The 24346-nt window shown below is 37.8% G+C and overlaps 1 protein-coding gene across 1 annotated transcript in view; it reads left to right on the forward strand.

The window, feature by feature from the left end:
- The window catches only part of ptgfrn (prostaglandin F2 receptor inhibitor), a 95911-nt gene that overhangs the window by 17178 nt on the left and 54387 nt on the right, over positions 1–24346 (forward strand). The window contains exons 4-5 of the mRNA XM_015403705.1: positions 2635–3042; positions 7642–8067. Of these exons, the coding sequence (XP_015259191.1) occupies positions 2635–3042; positions 7642–8067 (834 nt within the window). The remainder of the gene's footprint in view (positions 1–2634; positions 3043–7641; positions 8068–24346) is intronic.

A 24346-nucleotide genomic window follows, 5' to 3' on the forward strand; every position in this document is an offset into this window, starting at 1 on the left:
AGTGCATTTCCAACAATGCACAACTATGTAGTTCTTATTCAGAGCCATCTGCCTCTTGTTGGGCAAAATTTCAACATGACTAGAATCTGCTTCCAAACTGGACGGATAAAGAGATGAATCTTAGATCTCTAGGAGCTGCTGGGACTCTTATTGGGTTAAAATAATGAGCTTGTTTCCCAAAGGAAGAGGTTTAAAAAACAAAACCTTGCCAGAAATTCACAATGTGGTTGAAGAAATCATAGTAAGGTAAAAGTAACTCTAAGTGCGGCTAATTTGCCTGCAAAAAGAAAAGCTAGTGCTACGTTTCATGGAAGGGATCTTGCACATAAATACATTTTTCGATGACATGTCCTGTCAAATGTTCGCTCCTTCACAGAGGTCTGGCTGTCGACTTCTTTCAGCCATCTATCATAGCTGTGGATTTAATGGTGTTTTGTCGTTACCCCTTTGAGTAGTTTTTATTTGTCAAGCAAAAATTTTGATTGTGTCAAAGCCCTAAGATGCCAAACAATTTTATAACTGCCTTACATTTATATCATATAATGAATGTATGACATAAATATAAGAGCAAAAAGTGGCAGTTGTGTGTTGTGAGTCATTATTGTCCATATTACAGCCATATATATCGTCACTAACTTACTGTATTTCGTTTTAACCAGACATGTGGAAGCATGTCTGGTTGTGTGAGAAAATGGAAAGTCTGGAGCTGACCCTACTAGTCATAGATCACGTATTCAAAAATGGTGGAAATGGGTTTCGATTCTTCTTGACTTAGTCACCAGTACCGGAAGAGATCATAACTGCCAAAATGTTTTCTCTAAAAGTTTGTTTTACAATCTTCTCTAAATGATGTTTTTTGTTGGTACGTATTAAACTAACAATGGAGGATTGTGTTCAGATAAGTAATTTAAAGTAAATGACTCATTTCTTTGCCTCTGTGTTTGCGACATTGTGTTAAAAATCTAAATATGTTGGTGGAGATAATGAAGCGGAGTTTGTGTGCTGACATGCAAACCCCACTGTGAGGTTACTATTCAGCATTATTAGCCCCCCATATCCCCACTGCTCACATTCCGATCATCAAAGAATCCGTCTGTTCCTCCACTTTCCCTGTTGTGAAACGATGAGACGTGGATTCAACTGAAAACAGTCATAAAGGATGTATTTTTTTTTTTTTTTTAGAGTTCTTATAGTGATATAGAAATCTGGCTCTGCTGTACTAGAGACTGCATTGTAAAAACCAGTTTGAACGCCTGAATATTACCCTGAGCTGCAAATTAGAAACAAAAGAAGCACAGCATGAAAGAGAGGAACGAATTCTGTTGTTTGGGAGTGAAAGCGAGAGTTTACCTGAACACTCCCCTGGGTGTGTGTCAATCAGAAATGTACTTCTTTATCCTGAAACTTTTCACTTTGTCTCTGCTTTAAGCAGTTGAAGTGGTCAGATTACAGTAAATGAATCAGCCTTATTTTCACCATTGAATTCTTTATCCAGCCCTATAACGTAGAATAACTGCACCACATGAAATGGAAAGTTGTTTAATGAAGCAAAGATCTATGAGGTCATCATTACCATTATAATATTAAATGGTTCTTTATTTAATCCGCTTGATATCTCACTCTAACGGCTAAATGTTGAGTAATCTCCCTTCAGTTTAGCTTAGTAACCCTGCCTTATGGTTCCTCTTAAACATTTAACATGGGGGAAGAAACTGGGCATTGATGCATTCAAGGGCCTGAAACAGGGTGGGACCTACATTTAATAAACCACCTGGATTCAAATATATCGTTTATCAATTATATGGTAAACTTTAAATGATTATGGAATTTATATTATTTTTTTTCCAAAATATATAATTTATAAATTACATAATTAATAAAATATTAATTAATTAATTTAGGTAAATGGTTTTTTGATTTTTTTTACTGTATTTTTCCGGACTATCAGCCCCTACTTTTTTGCCACGCTTTGAACCGTTCGGCTTATTAGAAGTTGCGGCTTTTCTGTACATTTTTCCTAACCACCAGAGGGGGGGAAGTCAAAGTTGGGAATGAAAGATTCAGGGGCTAATTTTCATTTAGCACAAGAAAATGCTAGCAGCATGCATGGCAAATGTCCCAAATTCACACATTTGGACAATTATTTGCCATATTAAAGCCACCTAAACCAATGAAGAGACTGGGTTCAACTACTGCAGAGCTGGAATAAAGAGCTAAAGAAGCCCCATCTTTCATTAAAAGTTCTTAGTGCTGCATGCCAACAAGCTAACGGGAGCTAGCATTCTTCTTCTTAGTTCCTACTGTAGAGGGGCTATATGTAGAGCTCCCCCTACAGGTTTGGTGTGGGACAGTTCAGTTGATATAATCAGCTTATAGCCTTGTGCGACTTATATATGTATGTTTCCAGTTTTTTCAAAAGATGTATTGGGCGTGGGTTATAGTGAGGTGTGCCCTATAGTCTGAAAAATACAGTATTTATTTTTTACTGATTGAATGCCTCCTTGGTTACATAAGTTTTTCTTTTTTTTTTCCAAATTTATTTTATGTTTTCATCCCTAAATGTATTCATTGTCTTTCATCTTTCAAACATCCAGCTCATTTAACCATAAAATGTTTTTTGTTTTTTCTCATTAGTGATCCCCAACACTCTCAAGGTGTACCCCGAGACTCTACCCTCCAGTGTCCCGGAGGGAAGCGAACTCACACTTTCCTGCAACGTCAGCCGGGAGCTTACCTACCCAACCTACCTTTCCGTCTCGTGGTTGATGAAAAAGGGCGCCACTTCGGAGGAAATCCTCACGTTTGGACCTCAGGGAGATGTCACCACAGGTTCAAAGTACTCCAGCCGTTACTTGGATGGCGGAGTACGGTTGGTCAATGGCAGGAATGGCGTGTTCAGTTTGGTGATTTCCAGAGTCACCGTGTCTGACCAAGGGACTTACGAATGCAACGGGACCGAATGGACACATGAAAGCGGAGGGAAGTGGACGAGGATTGTGGCAAGCGTGAAGGAGATGGGGACAGTTACTGTTACTCCTACAAGTAAGGAAACTATCCCTTGTTTACATTGTGATGTTTCTATAACTATCTATATATCAGTTAACTACTGAGTATGGAGTCTGAAATGGTTTTATGTTAAAAAAAACCTGAGCTTAGCAGCTGCCTCCTAATCGCTGCTTCAGGCTTTAGGCTACATTAGACACAATTTGTGTGAGAATCTCATTCCCAAATGTTGGCAGTCAGGCTGAATTGTGGGTAATGTAAGCAGCAGGCTTTAACAAATGGGAAGAATGTGTGAAAAGGAAAGATGCCTGTTTCTGCAGAACAGATTTTAGTGCAATGTTCTCTTAAAATCTATCAGTTTTGCTCTTTTAAGACAAATTTTACATGAATAATTCAAATGAATTCCTCTCGTTGAGGAAAGTCTTTTTTCTATTACGTTTTGCATGAGCAATACCTTTAATCTTTTACATTCACTGTATTTATGGGAACAAAATGTAAAAGTTGCACATTTTAGCATAATGATACAACACATACAGCCAGAGCTTCAATAAAACGTGGAAATCCATGTGCAAGAAGTCACTATTTAGACCCAAATCCAATAGAAATCTTTGGCAAAATGTAATGTAATGAAATATTGGTGTTTAGGGGTGCTCTCTTTCCAGTTGGATTACATTTGGAGCCCTTTTGCAAAGGCAATTGTCACATTTCTAATGAGCATAATATGAACATTTCCAATATAAAATTCTGGCACCTGTTTGAGTATCACTGTTGTTTTTCATTTTTATCTATAGATGATTAACTTATTTTCCTGAAGCATAGGGAACTCTGCCCCTGACTACAGCTTTCTTTGTGCAAGGCAATAAATTTAGTTAGCATCCTGGTGAATAAATGACTGTGTTTTTTGCTGTTTATTTTGGCCCCTACCACTCAGTGTAGAAGTAATCTGTCTACTGGGGTGTGTTAGAGTACTGTCAGTGTTAACATACAGGATCCTCAGATGGTTTCAGAGTGGGGTGAAAGAAGAGTACTGAAAGAACACAAAGAGAAGGAGAGTTAATTTGTAACTTGCTTGAATGACATTGTGCAGAATCAATCTGTGTCGAATGGCACCTCATCAAAAAAAGAAAAAAAGGTGACTCATACGTCCATTGCTCATAAGCCGATTGCTTGGTGGAAAAAAAAAATCAATTCCTGCAGGTCTGTGCCTTGATGCTCGGTGCTTTATTGGACTCCCTGGACTCCATTTGTCCTTCGCTTCAAGTCTGAATACCTTTTTAGTTCTGTTTCTTAAAACAGATCAAAGCTGGCTGGCGCGTCTTCAAAGGATGTCTTAAAAAATCTTCACAGTGAGACACATGTGCTATCATAATGTTTCTGCAACAGATAGTTTTCAGATCCTGCTCTTGATTTTAAGGTTACCATGGGTAGGAATGGCTCTTTGTGCTAATGAGTTGGAAATGAAGTAATATTAGACGACAGTGTGAGAAGAGCGAGGGACGTGGGAGAGTTCTCTGCCTGTTTTGTGGCTCCTTTTGTTTTAAAGGGATCCTCTTCAGAGTCTCTCTCCACTCTCCATCTTGCCCACTCCCAGGAGGTTCATGACCCTAAAAAAAGGCCTTCTTTCTGCCTTATCCTGTCTATAAAAAGCCCTTCCCAGACAGTCATTCACTGAAGTTGCTGTGGAGACCATATCTTCTTATCTCTCTAGGTTACCTTATATCCTCTGAAATGCTGAAGAGCACCCAGTGGTTTGTAATGAAACCAAACATGAACAGCACACACAGGTCTAGGACTTGCATCCATTGTGCCCCAGTCACTTCATATTGACTTACTGGCTTTGGTAAAGAGGATGAGCAAAGTTAAACACAGTCTGCTTTGTACCTTTTGTCTTTCTTCAGACACCACACAGAGACTCTTTCCCATATTATCTCTGTTGATGTCGCTAGTGGAGACTATATTTAAACCCTTGATCTGGTTGATGGCTTGAAGATACACAAGAAAGACTGACATTTTTAATATGCGGGCCCTTTTTTAATCAATGGGTAGGATTGTAAATGTCATCCTGAGCATCTTAGCTGAGGAAAAGCCATGGGAAAGGGAATGACCGCCCTTCATCATGTCCCGGTTGGGTCAGTCACCGTTTTTAAATAACAATCTGAGATTAGGTCTTTATTTTATCACATAGACACTTCAATTAAACTTAAATTGTGCGATATACCTTTGATTTATCCGTAATGTTAGCTAAGAGAACCCTATAAAAGCTAACTAGGCCATAAAATATGAATTGTATTCCTTAAGCAAAATACTAATTCAATGACTGACTTGGCTGCTTAGCTATCCAACTAGACGAGAAGCTAGTTACTAAGCTTTAGCAAAAGTGAGCCTTCCCAAAATGCCGACTAAATTGGTAACCCTTCTACCATAACGCGTAAAGTTCTGCTTTTATGTAGGCTAGTAAACTAGCCCCACCCGTCAGCGGCCTAAATAATTTTTGCCTGCGAGTGGTCTAGCCTCGATCAATGCCCCAGGCCCTAGAACTAGTCGGGCCAATCACAATGCAGAGATGTGTTTTTGAATATCCGGATGCGAAGTGGGCGGAGTTTTGAGGGAATGACGACAAAGCTGTGCTACGCAGGTGAAAGCACAACAAGGAAGATGGCAACAACTATTGAACAGTTCTCAGCTTTGGAATTAGTTTTGGAAGGTTTAGACTTTGGGTTTTCGTTGAATCGTGAGCAGGAAGAGGCTCTACACTCATTCATTTTTTAAGAAGGACGTATTCGCCGTTTTACCGACAGGCTGTTTGTTTACACTCCCCCCTGTCGGGCTTTCTATGTCACTGTCAGTTGCTCTAATTGGTTGACGTTGGCCAGTAGGCACAGACATGGTTTGAGAAAACAATGTGTTGTTCTCATCGACAATCTTCCCATGTCTCATTCATCGGGGCCAGACTAAATTACACATTTAATCTTACATTTAGTCTGGTTTATCAGGCTAGCTTTTATGTAAATTAAGCACTTTACTTGTAGCTCTGCTAGTGATACAGCTACTATAATGCTAGCATAGAGCCTCCATTTTTAGTACTATGCTAACCACTTGGCTAGCAACCTGAGCAATCGTTATTGTTGGCCATGTGGATAGCAGTTTGTTGCCGAAAAAAGGTTTAAGCATTGTCACTACCCAATTTGTACCGCTGGCATGATCCGTATTAGCTAATTTGCACATGTGTAACCAGAAATACAATCGGGATGCTCTCAATTTGACTTTATAAAAAAGACCTAAATTACTTCTTTCTTTCATTCCTAACAAGTGTACTTCCTGTTCCAGGAATGGGATTCTACCCTACATCCGGCTAAATGTAGTAATTCTGAGTAATTCTGTTTGCCTTTCAATTTACTTCAATACATTTATGGTATATAGTACAAGACTGCTTTGAGCATATCGGATGATGATGCCAAACAAGCTATTTAACAGAGAGGATCTAAGATGCATCTCGTTCTCTCAAAAGTTGTTCGATATTTTTGGTATGATGTAGTTTAGCATTCTTTTGTGATTTAAGGATAGAAAATAAATAGAAAAGTGCTTCAGGTACTGTTATTATGGCGAACTGATGAGTATCTTTTGCAGATATTCCTAAGAGCCATTAGTACGGATCGTCCTCGCAGTACAAATCGTGTAGTCACTTTAGCTTCTTAGCCACTCAGCTAGTGCATAACCTCTTACACCCTAAGGGGGTATAAATAAATTTCTACCTGACAAAAACACACAAAAGTAAATAACTTATAGCCTCAAAGCTATTAGATTTAAGAAGAAACTTTTGGTACGTCTGTAAAGGTAAGATGTCATAGAATGGTTTTCTGGTTTCAGCACCATTGTAGCTTTGACCCTGCCTGAAATATTAGGGACAAAATACAAAATATTTTGCATTTTTTGAACCTCGCCAAAATTTTCTTTGAAATAAACATTGCAAAACACTACCAAAATATTATTTATAGCACAAAAAAGTAGTACAGACTTTTAAATGTAAATGTTGTGTAAAAATATACCAAATTTGGACTCAATCAGATGAATCATATTTATTTTAGAATGGTATTAGGGAGAAATTTCTTAGGCGGAGAGGCCATTTTGGCACATTTATCCATAAATGTCACCAAACTGTGCCAAATATGTTTTTTACATCAGTACTGGGGGTTTGGTAAAATTACGAGGTCACGTAGCAGCTGGACCCACCGGTGGGTCCGTAGGATTCAAGGGGATAAGCTAGTGACTGAGCTAAAAGCTTAATAAGCTTAGTAACTCTGCAACCATAATTGTTTTATTTAAATTAAGCACTTAACTCTTTGTTTAGCTAGTGATATGGCTGCCATAATGCTAGCATATAGCCACCATTTTTAGTATTACACTAACCATTGGCTAGCAACCTGAGCTATTATTATTGCTAACCATATAGGTAGCAGTTTATTTGGGGGGAAAAAGTTGAAACATATTTTTTTGTAAACACATTGTGAAGATTGCATTTTTTTTTTCTCTTTTGTTTTTTCTTAACACTTGCTAATTGGTATGTTTATCAATAGAGTTGTGTATTTCAACAGTCTGTTTTGCAACTTTAATCTGTATTCTCTTTCCTTCTGTCCGAAGGCCATTCTCTCACTGTGAGAGCTTCTTCCACCTCTACATCTTCACCGTCGCTGCTATTGTCACCCGGCAACACCCTTTCCCTTTTCTGCAACATTTTTGCTGACAACCTGGCTGCAATTTCCCTGGAGGTGACCTGGCTGGCCGATAACAGTACAATCATCAGTATGGATCACAGCGGGTTGGTGATCTCCAACACTTCCTCGAATGGAGCACGAGCAGGGAGAGGGGAGGCGAGTCTGGAGAGGATCGGAAAGGGGGAGTACAGGCTGGGGGTGAGGGGTGTGACCGGCAAGGATGGAGGGAATTACATCTGCCGGGTCCGAGCTTTTATTGAGGAAGAAGGACCAAGCACTGGAGGAGGACGGAAGTGGCGCAAGGTAGCGGAGAAGATCTCCAATCCTGTGACGGTGAAGGTCTCAGAGATCAGTGAGTAAATCTAGAGCATTTGTTTCCTTTTTTTAACTGAACATCACATGACATTGTAATTCTTATCCTTTTTCAAATATTTTCTCCTAAGTCATATGCTTGCATGCACTTTATTTAAAGGAAAGAACACAAAACCTTTTGGTAAATTTTGAAATTTGATTAAATTAGGGTTATTGATTATTTGAACAAAACATTTCTTCTAGATTTCATTTATTGTTTTCTTCAAATTAAAGATTTTGATGAAATTTTGAAAGTCCAGACGATGTCATCTAGTACATCGGTGGACAAATTTGATGACAGCGCCTTAAAGATGTGGTTTCCTTGTGTTTAATAATAGCATATATTCTAAAGAAATCGACTAAGATTTCAGGAAGAGTCCATTTTATCAGCAGGTACAAATTCCAGATGCAGTAAATGATTTGGGGCTCACATAAATGAAGGCTGGTATTAAATGGTCATTATGAACAGTGAAATGATTCAGATGCCATGTAACCATGGTAACATTCAAAGGGAGATGTAACAATGCTTGCCAACATGAGAACACCATCCCAACTCTGAGGTACGAAGGTGGCATCATTATGATGTGTGGTTGTTTTACCAGACAAAGGAATGGTGCTCGTTTTGAACTCAATAGGGTCCTGGAAAAAGGACGTTATATGAAAATAAAGGACATCATATAAGTTAAAGCTTAAGCCGAGCATATACTGTACGATTTTCTGCCCTTTTCGGGATGATTTTCCAGTTGTGCAAGAATTTTTCAATTGGGCCGACTTTCAGTCCGATCGTGCGTCGTGTAGTGTACGGGGGGTAACGAGGGGTGATCAGCAACTAACGACCGCCTCCCGATCAGGAATCATAAGGTCGGGAGAAAATCTAATTGAAAGAAAAAAAAAAAAATTTGAAATTCAGTTGGCCGTCGTGGGCAAATCGCTCACATGGGCAAACAAGGATTCTTCTTCTCCCTCTCAGATGAAAACACAGCAGCATGGCTGGGGTGCGAGTTAAATAGAGTTCTTTCTGTGAAATTGGCAGACCGTAGTAGCCGCGTTTGCTCAGTCATGTCTTTGTCCAAATACGTCGCCCTCTGTTTTTAGGGCTTCCAGCACAAAATTGCACAATCTGCCAAGACAGCACGTTCCACTCTAGTGAGCTTCATTTTCGTCTTCTACTCATTTAGCTTCGGGATAGACAAGTCTGAGTAGCTAAATCTCACTCCGACGTGGTTTTTAGACGTACAGTGGGAGCAGGTAGATCGCATCAGATAGTCGGGTCACACATTGTTAAACATGCATTGTGAGCTGTGAACTTTTAAACCCTGTAGATGTGTGCAACGATTGGAAAAATGATACAGTGTATGCCCGCCTTTAGACCCAGTTCAGACAGTGATGCTAAACATGCTAGCAAAATTAATCAGTGAATAATGACTGAAGGAGAACAAAGTTAGAATTTTTGATTAATCATGGCAAAACTATAATCTTAGTCCAATAGAAGGTTGTTTGCAGAGCTGAAAAGGTGTGTTTATCAACAAAGCTGACCCAGTTAGACCAGTTCTGTCAGGAGGAATAGGCCAAAGTTCTAGCAAGCTATTGTTAGAAGTTCATTAAGGAACTCTAAATAGTTTTGACAGATTTTCTTTAGGTTTAAATCCAGTTAGGTAAATATCAAAGAAATGTATACAATTCTAGCTTAAGAAATTGTTAAAAAAAAAAAAAAAAAAAAAAAAAAAAAAAAAAACCAACAAACATCTTTATGATTATGATTGTACTTTGAGATGTCAAAGGCCTCATTCGCAGGGCAGCCTGAAGTGACCCAAATCCGATTTTTTTTCCATTCTGAACAACACAGATCCAATTGGGCTATGTGTTCCTTAATCCGATACATATCTGATCTTTTCAAATGCGACCTGTGTCGCATTCATCTGACCTGGGGTACAGGTCAGATGAGGTTGGGAAAGATCGCTAGATACGATTCAGCACTACCATTAACGTTTACATCCATAAACCCAGAATGCTTGCTTGTGACGTCATTATGACCTCTATTGCGCCTGCAGTACACAAAAGTTGTATCAATGCAGTTCAGATAGGAGATCATGTACAAGTCGCATATATTTTAAAATGTGAACGACCGTGCAAAAGAATCGGATTTCACAAAAAAATCGGTATTGTGCATTAATGCCTGCAGTGTGAAAGTAGCCTTAGCTAATTAGGTAATCCTAGCTGCCCTAAAACCAAAAAGCTTTGGTCCTTAATTATATCAGAAAGTTTGAAGATTATCCATGTATTTGAATGCTGTGCATGTAAATATGAGGTTTCAGTTTTATGCACTACTGTACCTTGCATCTGAAACAAGAAATAAATGCAGGGGTGAAGGAAAAACAACCTGCATTGCATACACAACATTGTCCTGTTGGCAAAACGTTGTAGAAAGAGCTCTTAGGGAGCTTTCATTCTGAAATGGTGTTTGAAATGATCAGAAAAATGTGTTTATTAATGTATTCTGGAAGTGTTTCTCTCTTAGCGTCTGAGTCCTGAAGCAAAATGAATATTTAATAAGTGGCACAGCTTGATTTTTTTTTTGGGGGGGGGATTTAAATTATGGCAGAGACTCGGATGTTTTATGGTGCTGCTGTGGAAGTGACTCTTTAATTGTTGGTCAATATTATTTATTGTTATTATTCCCATATATATATATATATATATCAAAGATTATCCCACTGTTTACGTTGTGCTCCATTTTAAAAGACAGGGGTTACATTAGAGCAGGTGTACAGTAACAGTGGAGGGGTGGAAGTGTGTTGCATCCGTACTGTTTCAAAGTATATGGATGTGCAACAGAGCTGCATGCGACTTTAGAAACTCAAGGGGAAACTCTTTAATCCTCCAGTCACCCTGTCGACTCCCGCTGCGAGGACGATTGATTAGTCATGGCTTTCCTGCTGTCTGCTACCTCTGGGTGAGCTGTTAATGTGTATGGTGGTGTGTGCGTGAGATGCTCTGATCCTGCCTTCTAGAGCAGCGATGTCAAACATAGTCGACGCAGCAATCAATTACCAGCACAGTGGGCGGTCTCAGTGTCTAGAGGTTTGTTTCAGATTTAATTCTTTTTGTTAGATTCCTAACATAATGTTGCCTTCTTATTCTCTGTATGCTATGCTATGGTTTTGTTGTGTGGCAATTAGTTCCTGGATTTCATTTTATTATGCCCTGCTAAATATGCAAAGCCAGAGAAATAAGATCTTTATTGATGCTTATTTTCTAGATTTTGCTTTTACTGCATCGTTTTTTTTTTTTTTTATTTGAGATATCTTTAATAATTTTTCAGGTCAATATACAGCACTTGGTGGGTATTGATGCTCTGTGCAGGCTGCTCTTAAAAAAAGCAATGTATCTTGAGAAGGTTGGATCCTTCTCTAAATTAGTCGTATGACCCAGAGTGCCGCTTAGAGGCAGATTGAGCTCAAACATTGCTATCTTTTTAATAAGATCGAAAAGAAAGATTTCTCTCCACATTCTCCTCTGTGGCGGTAGTTTTCTTACCATTTTCAAGTAGCAGGATGTCGTACAAACACAGCTGGCATTGGAAAAGATCAGATGCGTATCGGGTTTAGGACCACATAGCCAAGTAGCTTGGGTCGCATTCGAAAAAATTGGATCTTAATTCTTTACTATCACTTTGGGCTGTAGTGTGAACATAGCCTAAATTTAAGTAAAAAGTAGATAATTGTAGTTTTATTACAGCAACAGTATCGTTGACGAGGTTAAACCCTGATAACTGATATCTCAAAACTCAGGTTTGATTTTAAGGGAGCACAAACTTCTCTGTTTTCTCACGTCCTGTTTTAAATATTCATATATTGTCTCCAATGCAGACTATAAATTAGTATCTTTGAACTAGGGCTGAAAGAATTAATGGAATTAATCTTGATTAATCGATTATTAAAATAATCGTTAGCTAATTTAGTAATCGATTAATCGTTAAATGGAGTATACAGACTGGAAAACATACCTTTAGCTGACAGACCGACCCACTTAGAGCAGTAATTGTATGAAAAATGTAAAACTACTTTATAGAAATTTTGCATTTAAGATAAAACGTTGTCGTCTGTGAATATGCTCTATCCAGAACTCCTCAAGTGGAAACGTTTTAGTTGCACCTGGTTTGATTTAGTAAAAAAATCATCTTTAAGCGACCTTTGGCTATCCGATTACTAATAGATAATCAAAAAAATAATCGACAGATTAATTGATTTGCAAAAAATAATCATCAATCAATAGCCCTACTTTGAACTTTTCCAAAATAGACAACTTTACATGTGTTTTAAGGCATAGAAAGGGTTAAAAAGGACTGAAAATCAATGGAAGTCAACATATGGTCCTCAATACTATATATCTATTAACGTTACCCTAGTTGCAGCTTTCAATATGCCCCTTTACTGCAGCTAAGCTGTGCTGGATCCAAGGTAATAATCTGACTTTGTTGGCTTTGCAGGTTAGGAAATAAAAGCTTGCATTTAGAGCTGAACAATTTAACTAAAAAATAAAAAAAAACTGCAATTATTAAAAAATAATATTGTGATTTTGTTTTGATTTTTCTCGGCATGAACCACAAGAATGTAGATGTTTTACTCCGACATTGAAAACTTTATTTTCCAGAGTCTGTTGCTGGACTGTAAACTTTGTGTGAACCGGTGCTGTGTTGCGGCTCCACGTTCCGTTGTCCACAAATCCACTTCAAGTGTATTACTGCCACCTATACAGCTTGAGTGACAAATTTAGCATCTTAATCTTGTGAAATGTAATGTAACTAAACTCTGCAATTTGAAAAAGTTTTGTTAAAGCGATTATATTGCAAATGCAAACAATTGCCCAACTTTACTCTGTATCGGCGAAGACTTCTACTCTACTTTAGGCTTCTGGTACTTCTACTCGATTAGAAGGAATCTGGTATTGGGACATCCGGTATATAACCTAAGGGGAAAACAGTTTACTCAGGATAGACTGAGGCTTATTACTGCAGAACAGCAGTCCTCTTTAATGCCACAGATGCTGCCATGTGAAAGAAAAGAAGACGTTTTTAAATGGAGCCATATGATAATGGAGAAAAACAAGTAAAGAAACTAATCACAGCTTTTCTGCTCAGTGTCTAGCCTATATGAGATGAAGTCGATAGAACCCTAAGATGCAAAAAATATCAAAGAGCTGACGCTGGATTCCTGACAAATTCCCAGTTTCCTCATCTAAATAAAATAAGTAGACTTGAATGAATAAATGATCCTTATATAATCACTCCTCTCAGCTTGGCTATCTTCTTAGGTTTACTGGTTTGGGGAATTCTCGCTGGGCTGGGTGTGAACTTTGACCCTGTTATTTTAGGCAAGTGGTATTGGTCTTTTTGTTTCTGTCTCATTTGGGTGAAGCGCCTGGCCTGAAGAGAAATAAACCGTATTTATGGAGTCCAGTTAGTTTTTGTGCTTTTTTGGCTGCAGCATTGTGTGATCAGATCAAAACGCCTCTTATATTTCCTCCATGGAATTTGGATGAATTGGATGCCAAATAAAGCTGGCATTAAAAGGAACCCAGGGAAACTGCACTTTGTGGACTCTTTGGCTACATGTTGGTGAGCTCTACAGTTGTTCACATTGTGTTACTGTAATTTTTCATGCAATTTTTGAGGGTTTATTTTCTTAATATGATTGCTGTGACTTTTTATATTAAAAAAATGATCTGTTTTGCAGCCAGATGAGCTTTTTCCGCAGCTTTCAGCAGGGGAGGGGCGGCCTAGTGGTTAGGCTATAGAGCTTGGAATCAAGTTCAAGCCCCACACCCACACTCTGGGTCTCTTAGCAAGACCTAAACCCACACTGCTCCCCCGGGCGCCGCACAATGGCAGCCCATTGCCCCCAAAGGGGATGTGTTAAATGCAGAGATTGAATTCTGTTGCTCTGTACTTGTGATGGTGTAATGACAATAATAAGCTGAAAAAAAAGCTTTAATATTTTCTCATGTTGGGATTTTTTATGGTTTATAACACATTTTTGGCCGATTACTGACTTCAGCAAGATTCTCTCATATTTAACATAAATGCTTTGGTATGCAGTAGACATTTAAATGGTTTTCGGTGACTATAAGGCAGCCTGGTCCTTTGTTTGCCAAATGAGCTTCAAAAATGCCTCCATCACTGTGCTTTAAAGTTTATTATAAAGAGTATTTGTCAGGTTGGGTCTAAACATTTTTAGCTGAGTTTTACATTTCTTGCTCAATTTAGCATCTTTGCCATGCTAATGAGCTACTTTGAACATATTTTTAGCCATAGGTTGAATTCTCTCATAATGCCTTAGGTTGAATTATCTATTATCACATAATCTGTAGTAGCCAGATAAATCTACTACTCTGATCAGTTGGATATTTTGCCAGACATAAAAAAAAAAATTAAATTCTGCACGATCAGTACCATCGGCTCATATGCGTGTGCCCAACCAGATATACATCATGGTCGCCCTAGTTTTTATTTAGTAAAGAATTCCCAAATGATGTTTCTCCCTCCCTAAAAGTAGTAAACGTACTAAACTATAATGTGTTCAAGTTTAATAATGTATTTCCTGAGAAAATAAATGCCCGATCACTCAGTGCCCGATCTGTACCGGAAATGGGATCCTACGCTACTTCGGGGAGCTAACTTTTTTGGCTTTTGATGTAGACATAAATCTAAACTTTCCGAGTTTTATTTTTTTCCTTTTGTGTTAACAGTATTGTATACGGTGCATACCCTAAAGAAAGAAACAACTAAAATGCAGATAAACATGGTTTATTCATATTTTGCCAGACTACTCTGAGCATGTCCGATGATGTCAGACAAGCATTTTAATGGAGAAAATGTAAAACGCATCAAAATTGTCTCAGAAAAGTCATAAAAATGTTTTAAAGATGTGTATTAGCATTCGTTAGGGATTTAAGGGTAGATATAAGTAATTTCAGTACTATAATAAAAATTTTTATGGTGACATGGATGCATATCTGTTTGCACATGCACAAATAAGCTGATGGTACGGATCGTGTTTCTGGGAAGGATCGGGTAATGACAGTGACTTTATTGATTTCACAATGGAGAAATTTAATCGTTAGATCAGCTCAAATAGTCAAAAGAGAATAAGGTACCAAAGGAAGAAAAATATTTCAAAATTTTTTCTATAATGCTTTGCTCAAACACCTGCTGCCGCCATATTTAGTGTGCAGGTTGCTGTTGTCTGCGTGCCAATAATGCAGTTTGAAGGAGGGGTTTATGATGCATTCAAAGTGTGTAGGGAAAATGAAAACTGGTTAAATTGATTCAGAAGGCTTAACTTCGTCATGCAAATTTATACATGTTGGTTGCGATAGCTGTGTGAGGGAAAACTTGCGATACAAATCGGATATATTTAATATATCGTCCAACCCTACTTTCAGCCCCTTTTCAATTTTAGAATCAATATTATGGTGGGAGAAGTTATTTTTTTGTTTTTTTTCAATCTTTAGCCGTTTCTGTAGGCCTTGTAGATCTTAAGATCTTTCTTGTCTCGCACGAGGTTTTTCTCCTAAAAAAAGAAAACTAATCCAGATATAACTCGGAAAAATACGACGAAATCTAAACTAAATGTCTCTTTTTGTTTGTTAAGCAATTCGTGAACCGTAGACGCATTCAAGGTTTGCAGAAATTTTAACTTTAGTCATTAACCTTTGTAAGCATAGCATGGCTATTACCTAAGATGCTTTCTGCACATTTCTGATGCAGACCAATATTATCAATCTTCTCCAACTATTTGAGCTGGAGTTTTTTTTTTTTTCACATGAATCACATCATGGCTTCTCTTTTGGTCCTTATATGCTTCAGTGGACATGATCCTGTTTCCAATTCAATGGCTTTCTTCAGTCAACTCATGGTAAAATTCTACAGCTGGAGGCAAATCTAACAAAAGCTGCAGTTTTGAAGAATTATTGACCCATTCGTCCAGGCTTTACAATGCATGTTTCAGAGGAGGCTATATTCTGTATACTTGCTCATTTGTTTCCGTTATTTGCAGTCGATAATAATGGCTGATCACTTAGTTATTGTATTATCTGGTTTTATACTTAATATCAGCCGAATATTGTCCTTGGTGCAGTTTTGATTTTCAGTTTCTTTCTAATTTTTAAGGGTTTTTTTCATTGTGTGTTTCTATCTTTTCTCTAATTATTCATTAAAATCCTGTGATACTGCATTAATATTTGATATTCTCAAATGAAACGGATGGAATGAAAGCCTTAAAAAATTACATAAATGAAAGGCATCTAAAACTTGAGCTTGAAACAATGTGTGAAGATACTCTGAGCTGCTCATTCAACTTTAAATCTCTGTTCTGTTCTGGCAAAGCCCCACTTTAATGATAAAATCTTATTTTGGCTGTAGCCGCTTCACAGTAAGATTTTCAATTTGAAGCAACACAAGCACGCAGATCTCCAAAGCAAACATTGTGACATAAAAGCTCAGAAACAATGAACACAGAGATACAGAGCTTTTAAGAGCTTGCTTATGTTGAACACTAAAAACACTTTTAAAGAGATCTGGCTGCTGTTGCTGAATAAAGACCCAAAGTTAACAATTTTTAGTATAAATTAATCTAATGTGTTCTCATTTGCAGCTATTACTACTCAGCAGTTATTTTTCTCTGCTATGCAGATGATCTATAGATCTAGAATTAGCTGATGCTGGTTTGCATTAAAGTTCTCCATTGGCTGCTAGTAACGGCAAAGTTATGTGTTTTTAAGGAAGTGAGACTCAATGCATTTTATTTCAAAGCAGTGCCACTTTGTAGTGTTAGTCTTTTGGCTGTTAATCCAAGAAAACTGTGAAATAATGATTTTACATTTCAAAATAAAATTAAAACTTAGATGGGATAACTAGCTGTTTTCATCTCCATCTTCTGGACAATGAAATAGTTTCTTTAAATCATCTTGACCAGGAGAATATCATTCAAGACTTGATTATTTTTATGCTCAATTATTGTACATGTTTTATTAGTGTTTGCATCCGTTTAGCTTGAATCACCTCTTAGTGGGTTCAGACCTCTTTTATTAATTTGTTTGTGTTCATTGCAATTTAACTTTTTGTGGATGTTTCAAGAACTAAGTCTAAAATGCAGTAAACTAGCCTTTGATGGTGACCCAACGTTAGGAAAGTAGGATATTTACTTTTAATCTTTTTATGATTGAACTCCTTTGTCTGAGGATTTGAGTTTCTTTGAAAAAGAAATCAAATGAAAAACCAAATGTTGGAATGTATGCGGTCCATTGCTGTGAGAAAGAGTAAGACTTCCAGCAGGTAACAGTAAGGCTACGTACACCTATGTTGCTCTTTTTTTCCCTGTAGAAGAAAACTCTTAATTTCTCTTAGAAAATGTTGGATTTGCAAATGTGTGACATTTGCAACCTAAACCAAATGTACCTTGAAGAGACATTTCGTAAGTTTTTACTGAAAATACCTTTAAAATAGATTTTTTATTTGACCCTTTCACCACCGATGCATAAATTATTTTAGATTTACTTCGAGTCGTAAGTTCCTGTGCTGTTAGGATGTGCGTGAAGCGTCTCCATGTTTAATGGGCCCAACCTAGCAAACAATTTAAGTCTTATATTAGGATAGAATTTGTGGATACTTGGAAGCGACTGGCATTAAGCCAAACTCAAACACCAATGGCAACTCCAGGTGAGGTAAAAAAGTATGAGCGTGATCCACGAGAATGAGTAGAAGCATGCTGCAGTTCTGTGTTTTTGCCACAGGTGGCAGTATCGATACAAAACTCTGTAAAGCCTCTAATCTCTTACAGGGTTTTTGCATATGGCTCAAACTTTTGGCTAAAGCCATTGGGAATATGATTAGACTCCTTTTAAAAGAAATAAAAACCTCTAAACTCCCAGAAAATTAAAAAAAAAGTACAAGAAACTGTACAAATCTCCTTAAAAGGCTGTATTGTGATGTCACAAAAGGCATTAATAAATGGAAGCTTACTTTTTGATTGAATGTATGACAAAATGCCAAACAACTATAAAAATTGCAAAACATTGCTCTTTAGGTGAGTTTTACAAGAAACTCTGAGTTGTAGCTTTAACTTCATTTAATGTTAAGCCATTTTGATAGCATTTTAATGCATTTGTTCTCCTGCTTTAAACTGTTTGGAGTAATTAAGAAAACAAAATCCCACGGCTGACCTATGCAGTCATTTAACACAAACATTTATTAAAACAACTCCATCTCAATGGACAGAGTGGTGTGTCTCTGCGGGCTCTACTACATCCTGTGTTTATGTCAGCAGGAGCCTTTAGTTAAAATAACAGCATCCTCCTCTCCGTACCCAGAAGATTCCTTCAGCCTCCAGGTTCTGTGTTGCATTTAGAAATATCAGCCCAGCTTTCGGGGCGCACCAGTGATCAAAGTCAGTTTGCACGAGGGCAAAGCTGATATATAAAACATCGCCATCAACATCAGTTTGGTCTATCTTTGCTTTGCTGTTAATTTAAAGCTGCATGCATGAAAATGTCTGCAGGGTGTCTGAGGGGTTAAAGTAGCTTGGTTCCTTCAGAGTACATGGCGCATCCTTGCTTAAGACACTGCCTTCTGTTTGTCCCACATAGAGAGGGTAAGCTCTTATATTTTAGCCTGAGGGTGCACATTCCTTCATACTTTGCCACAAACACACACACCACTGAAGCGCCACTTCTAATTGGCCATGTATTACGTCTCCCATGGGGCTCTCAACCAGTCATTTCCAGTTCTGCTGCACAGCCTTAAAAGTTGCCCCTTCCTTCCCACGACACCATGCTAAGGGCATGGCCTTCCAGCGATCGCAGAAAGAGTTGGAGAACTTGTTTTAGGATGTCCCCCTTGGCAGGAGCACGGACATGCATGCACAAATACATTCCCCTACCACCCTCCCGGCTTTTCCTTCCCTGGTGAGGTTGTTGTGTCAGCTGGAGTTATTGTCAAAAAGGGAGATATTTCATTGAAAAAAATAAATATCGCTTTGATTTTATTTAGACCTGATTGATTTGATGAACTAAAACAGTGCACTGGCATTTAAAAGGATAATTTTTTTCTGTAGCTCAAGGGAAATTTAGACAAGCTATATAACATTTATTGAAAAATATATAAAAAAATAAATAAAAAACTGCGTTAGCACTAGCATGTAGGCACATACTGGCTAGTTGTGCACCAATTTACTTTTCATGTAACACTGATTTTAAAACCACTTTTAAAAAGCTGATTAGAGTTCCAGCACTGCCCTTTCCCCTACTTGTTTCTGTGCTCTGCTAGTTAGCTGGCTGCTGTATGTATCCATGTATGTATATGTTTATTTGCCTGTAAGTGGCTGCAAATTAAAACTTTAAACAAATAATTAGAAATGTAGAAACATGACAAACATTTATAACAGTCAACGATGACGTACATAATTAGGATCCAGAAACAAGAGCTTCCAAAGGGTTACACATGCTATTTTGGCTTTGAATGTATTAAAAAGGGTTTGTTGCATATTTGCAACAATCGGCTTTAAGAGGTTAAAGTTGGAAGCCCCAACCAGCAAGCTCCTGGAGCAGATAGCCTCACTGATTAAATAGGTAACGTCTTATACGATGTTACTGTAAAGAGCAAATGCTCTTGTATTATTTAAAGGGGTCATAGAATGCAAAACAGGGTTCACATTGTCATAGATGAATAACGAGAGTTCAGTGGGTGAAATGGACGTAAAGAGAAGTTCAAACCCCATTGACACCTCTTTTCTTTGTAAATTTCACGATTATAAACTTCCACCATAAAACGGGCAAATCCTAGCTAAGCCATTAATTGAGGTCTATTCGGGGATCTTGCCTTATTTGGTTCATGCCTTTACTTTTGTCACGCCCCGAAATTGACATACAGACCAGCCCACTAGTTCACTGGGGAGGGGGGGCTTATGAAGTGTCGGCTGCTGACTGGACCGGACTTCCGTAGATAGCCATGAGAAAGAGGGGGGAAGTACAGGGCCAGGCTACCGTCACTTGGTCAGGTTCGGTTGCTCCGTCCCCTGCTGACTTCCTGCCCCCGTATGCTGGGGTAGCCCCAGAGCTGACATCTCGGTTCGAGTTCCCGGTGTGTTTCGACTACTTGCTGCATTGTAGTCGACCAAAATCCCGGACGATTTTGAAATCCCCTCTGGAAATTTCTTTTAGGTATGAAAAGTAAGACATATCCAGGAAAAAGAAGACGTCTGGTCATTCTGCCATATCAACCATTTTGATGCTTCAGTGAGTCAGTGCTTGTTGCTATGATGTGTCTTTGCTCAGCAGCTTCTCTCCTTGTAAAGCAACCAATCAGCGCACTGTTCATCTAAATATTCATAAGCATACCATAAAAGGAAGAAAACCTGTCGTTTCATTCTAGGGTTTTTAACCAGGCTTGCATTAGGGTTAATAGAACAACAAATATGCCACTTTCAGCCCAACCAATGTTACACACCCTATTCAGAGACATTAAGGCCCAGCACCAGATACCCTATAGAATCATACTATGACCCCTTAAATGTGACTTAACTGTTTTAAATAAAAGGTTGGCCAATTAAAACTATATCTTTGAACTGTTTCCATATTTGAAGCCTTAGCTACTTCTTACAAAAGAAGGCAGTCATGACCAACTTAGCAATAACTGCCTCTTCCTGAAGTTGAAGTCATTTTGCACGCAATGACTTACACAATAAGCATAATTATCACACTAATTCCGCCCTGGTTTTAAAATCTGGATTTAAATGTGAGCAAAGATGAAATTGGTCTGATATGAGTCAAATTAAGTGTTGGAAGATATCGACCTGCATCTAAAATCTCTTCTTCTATCAGCTTCCCTTTTAAAGCCTGTTACCCATAATAATATCAAATATATTAAATCTGGTCAATATGGATATCGATCAGTATTCAAAGCTGCAATATTGGTAAAGTATCATAAATGAAAAGGACTGATCTGTACATCCTTAGTTTTACTTCTTTTTCTCCTACCATTGTTTACATTTCTGTCTTTTACACCCTTTTACACCTACATCACATGATCATGTATGCAGATTAGTTGAGAATGTCATATAGCAGCTTTTTGGATTGTCAACAGCTACTTTATTGCCGTTGGCAGCGGTGGATCATTGTGGTATTTTTTGGGTTTTGCAAACAAAAGACAAGGCTTAAGCAGACGGTTTGTATTGCAGATTATAATACGCATGATTGAAACCTTTATTAAACAGGAAGTAGTTATGCAGATCATGTGTAATGTCTAAGGAAAAACATTTACAGACCATCTTTTGGAACAAGTATGATGTCATAAACAAGCAGCTATAACTTCTATGTAAACGATTGAGTGTATGATTGCCTTCAGAAGGTCATATTTAACATATTTGACAGCAGCTTATCATGAAATAAACATCTTGAAGTTGAATGCCATCTGAGCAGGGACCTTGTTTTGTTGCCTTTGTCTGAGGGATCCTGCACTGTTTGGTTGATAAGTTGCAGTCAGATAAGAGGAACAATCTTGCAGGCACACACTGAGAGAGGGAGTCGGTAAAATAAACATGTTTTTGGATAAACATGCATATGTGCATGTCAATGCTGATATCTTAAATCTTACCTCAATAAAAAAAAAATAACTAACCCACTTAGATCTCTTCTTAGAAATAGTGTTTGTTGCGATAGAAGGAAACCCTAATATGTGCAATTGAAATATATAATTTCTTAACCTCTAAAGGATGCAATGGGTGCTTTTCACTGCAGTTCAGCTACTAAGGCAACAGCATGGGGTCCAAACAGTTTCTTAGCACTTGTTCAGTGTTAAAAATTGGTTTGACTAGAGTTTAAACACTCAAGGAATCACAGTGGTGGATAAGTTTGAACTGGAATCATCAGTCATGGTGACAAACATGCTGACTTCACCTCATGCGCACATGGTGGAGAAGTATTTTCTTAGACATCTCTATTATAAGACCTGAAATAATTAGGGATGCACGATATAATCGGCCCCCTATCGGTATCGGCCTGTATCGGCCTTAAAACTGAATATCGGACATTGGCCACCCCACCGATATTTAACCCGATATTTGATCAGCTTCTGAGTTTCTAAAGTCTAAAAAAAAAAAAAATACTTCTTCTTCTTCTTCCTCAAAAACTTCTTTTTTACAGACTTAAAAACTTCTAAAGACGAGGGAAAAAATATTGATACATTAAAATATCACAATATCTTCATATGCTGATATATTGCCATTTAAAAACACCATATCAATCTCTTTTACTAATGAAATATTGCTATATGTCATCGTTATGCTACGAAATCCCCCAAAATTCACAAAATTTTGCCATAGTTTTATATGTTGATATATTGACGCTGTATCGATCTATTTTACTAACAAAATCTCACAAGAATTTGCAAAATATCACGAGAGTTTGTAACAGAACGACGAAGTTCACGAGATTTTGAAAGTAAAATAGATCGATACCGCGTTTTTAAAAATCAATTTGATATCAGCATATGAAAATATATTTCAGTATATTATTTTTCAAAGTGTCAGAAATGGATAACAAAACTGCTATTTTCAATGACTACTTATTTTTGTCCAGCTTTAACATCGGTATCGATATCGGTTATCGGCTACATGAGTTTTAACATATCGGATATCGGCCAAAATCCCAATATCCCAATATCGTGCATCCCTAGAAATAATATATTTGGTTCTTTAATTAATGACATGAAATATAAGATAAGATTTTTTTTTTTTTTTTTATCTCTCTGATGCAGAACTTGTAAAGATCAAAAACAAGGTTTTTGTCAAGCAGAAAATTCCGGTTTTTCAGATAGTCTAATTAATGACTTCCTGTCACTGGGAGGTAGCAGCAGACATCCTCCTGTTTACTTCAGTCTTATTTCTTCCAGTTCTTTATTTTTGCAGCTTTTTCTGCTGCAACTTATATTTTTAAAGGCTGTAAAAGAGAGCAAACCTCTACCACCTGTACTCTGATACACTTACATAAAATCTAGCACCACCTGGAGCCACCTTATTAATAGATAGTCGAGCTGTTTTATGTTTTAAGTTTATTAAGGGGAATGCAAAACACTGTAGCTGTGCCTGTATGCTCTGCTTGGTTTCTGTGGCTCCCACAGTCCAGCTCACGTGTTGCACAAGAGTGCTTTTGTTTGTGCACAGATGCAAAATCTGCAGAAGGTCAGAGTTCAACCATGAGGTTAAATGTTGACTGTTTTGTTGTTGCTGCTTTCTTTTTCACCCCTGCTTTTTGTACAAAATAACGAAAAATTAAAATACATTTTTCTAAAAATATCAAAATATATTTAATGGTTTCACTTCTGACAAGTCAGGGGTTAAAGAGGGTTTTGTTTTCTGCAGCGTTGTGGCTCGTCCGTCACGGAGTTCAAAAGAGACAGGTGTCTGCTTGCTTCTAGTGTTGCATCATTTCACTCTCAGGCGGTGGCGGTTGAAAGGAATTTGATCGCCCTGTTAGAGGAACGCTTCACTACTGACAGCTCTCGTATCCACGTGGAGCTTTTCTGCATAAGGAAATGGTCTCCGCTGGTCAAATAATGTTGCATTTTATTCAAGGCGACAACATTTACAGAATGTACAGGATGAGCAGTTGTGTTTCTTAGAACCACAGCTTGCATTTGAACAAATAAATATGATATAACCTGATATACCTGCTGGCTTTTTGACCCCCTGCCTCCACATAATGGGGACCTTGGTACAGGTATGACACGGGGACGCCCACCTGCTCTTCTCCACCCTAGGATGACTTATTGAAGGTCATTCAACCCCTCTGGGAAGTCCCAACCCCGCTCCTTTCTGTTGGAAGTGTTAACAATGACCTTGTTGCACAAATCCCACCAGTTGACATGCAGAAGGTAGATGGAGCCACAAACGCATCTACATTTGATTCAGCAAATTAAATATGAAAAAGAAATGGAAAAGCCATTTTTACTTGAAAGATTGATTCTAACCCAGAGTCATTATTAAACTTTAAACCTTTTATGCTCAGTCTCATTTTTAAAGCTCCACCTTACAGAATTGTTCACTTCCTGTTGATTTTAGACTCACTGACAGAAAGTCAGATGCAAATTTTGTAGCATAGCTTTGACTATCTGCTAAAGAATTATATATTTCTTCCATAACAGTTGAAGATTGAGAATATATTTTAGCAACTAATAATCTTTTTTATAAAGTTTAGAAAGAAACAGTTTGAAATAAATATTTGACAGG

Source organism: Cyprinodon variegatus, unplaced genomic scaffold, assembly GCF_000732505.1.
Source record: "Cyprinodon variegatus isolate N-32 unplaced genomic scaffold, C_variegatus-1.0 Scaffold1546, whole genome shotgun sequence".
Taxonomy (NCBI): Eukaryota; Metazoa; Chordata; class Actinopteri; order Cyprinodontiformes; family Cyprinodontidae; genus Cyprinodon; species Cyprinodon variegatus.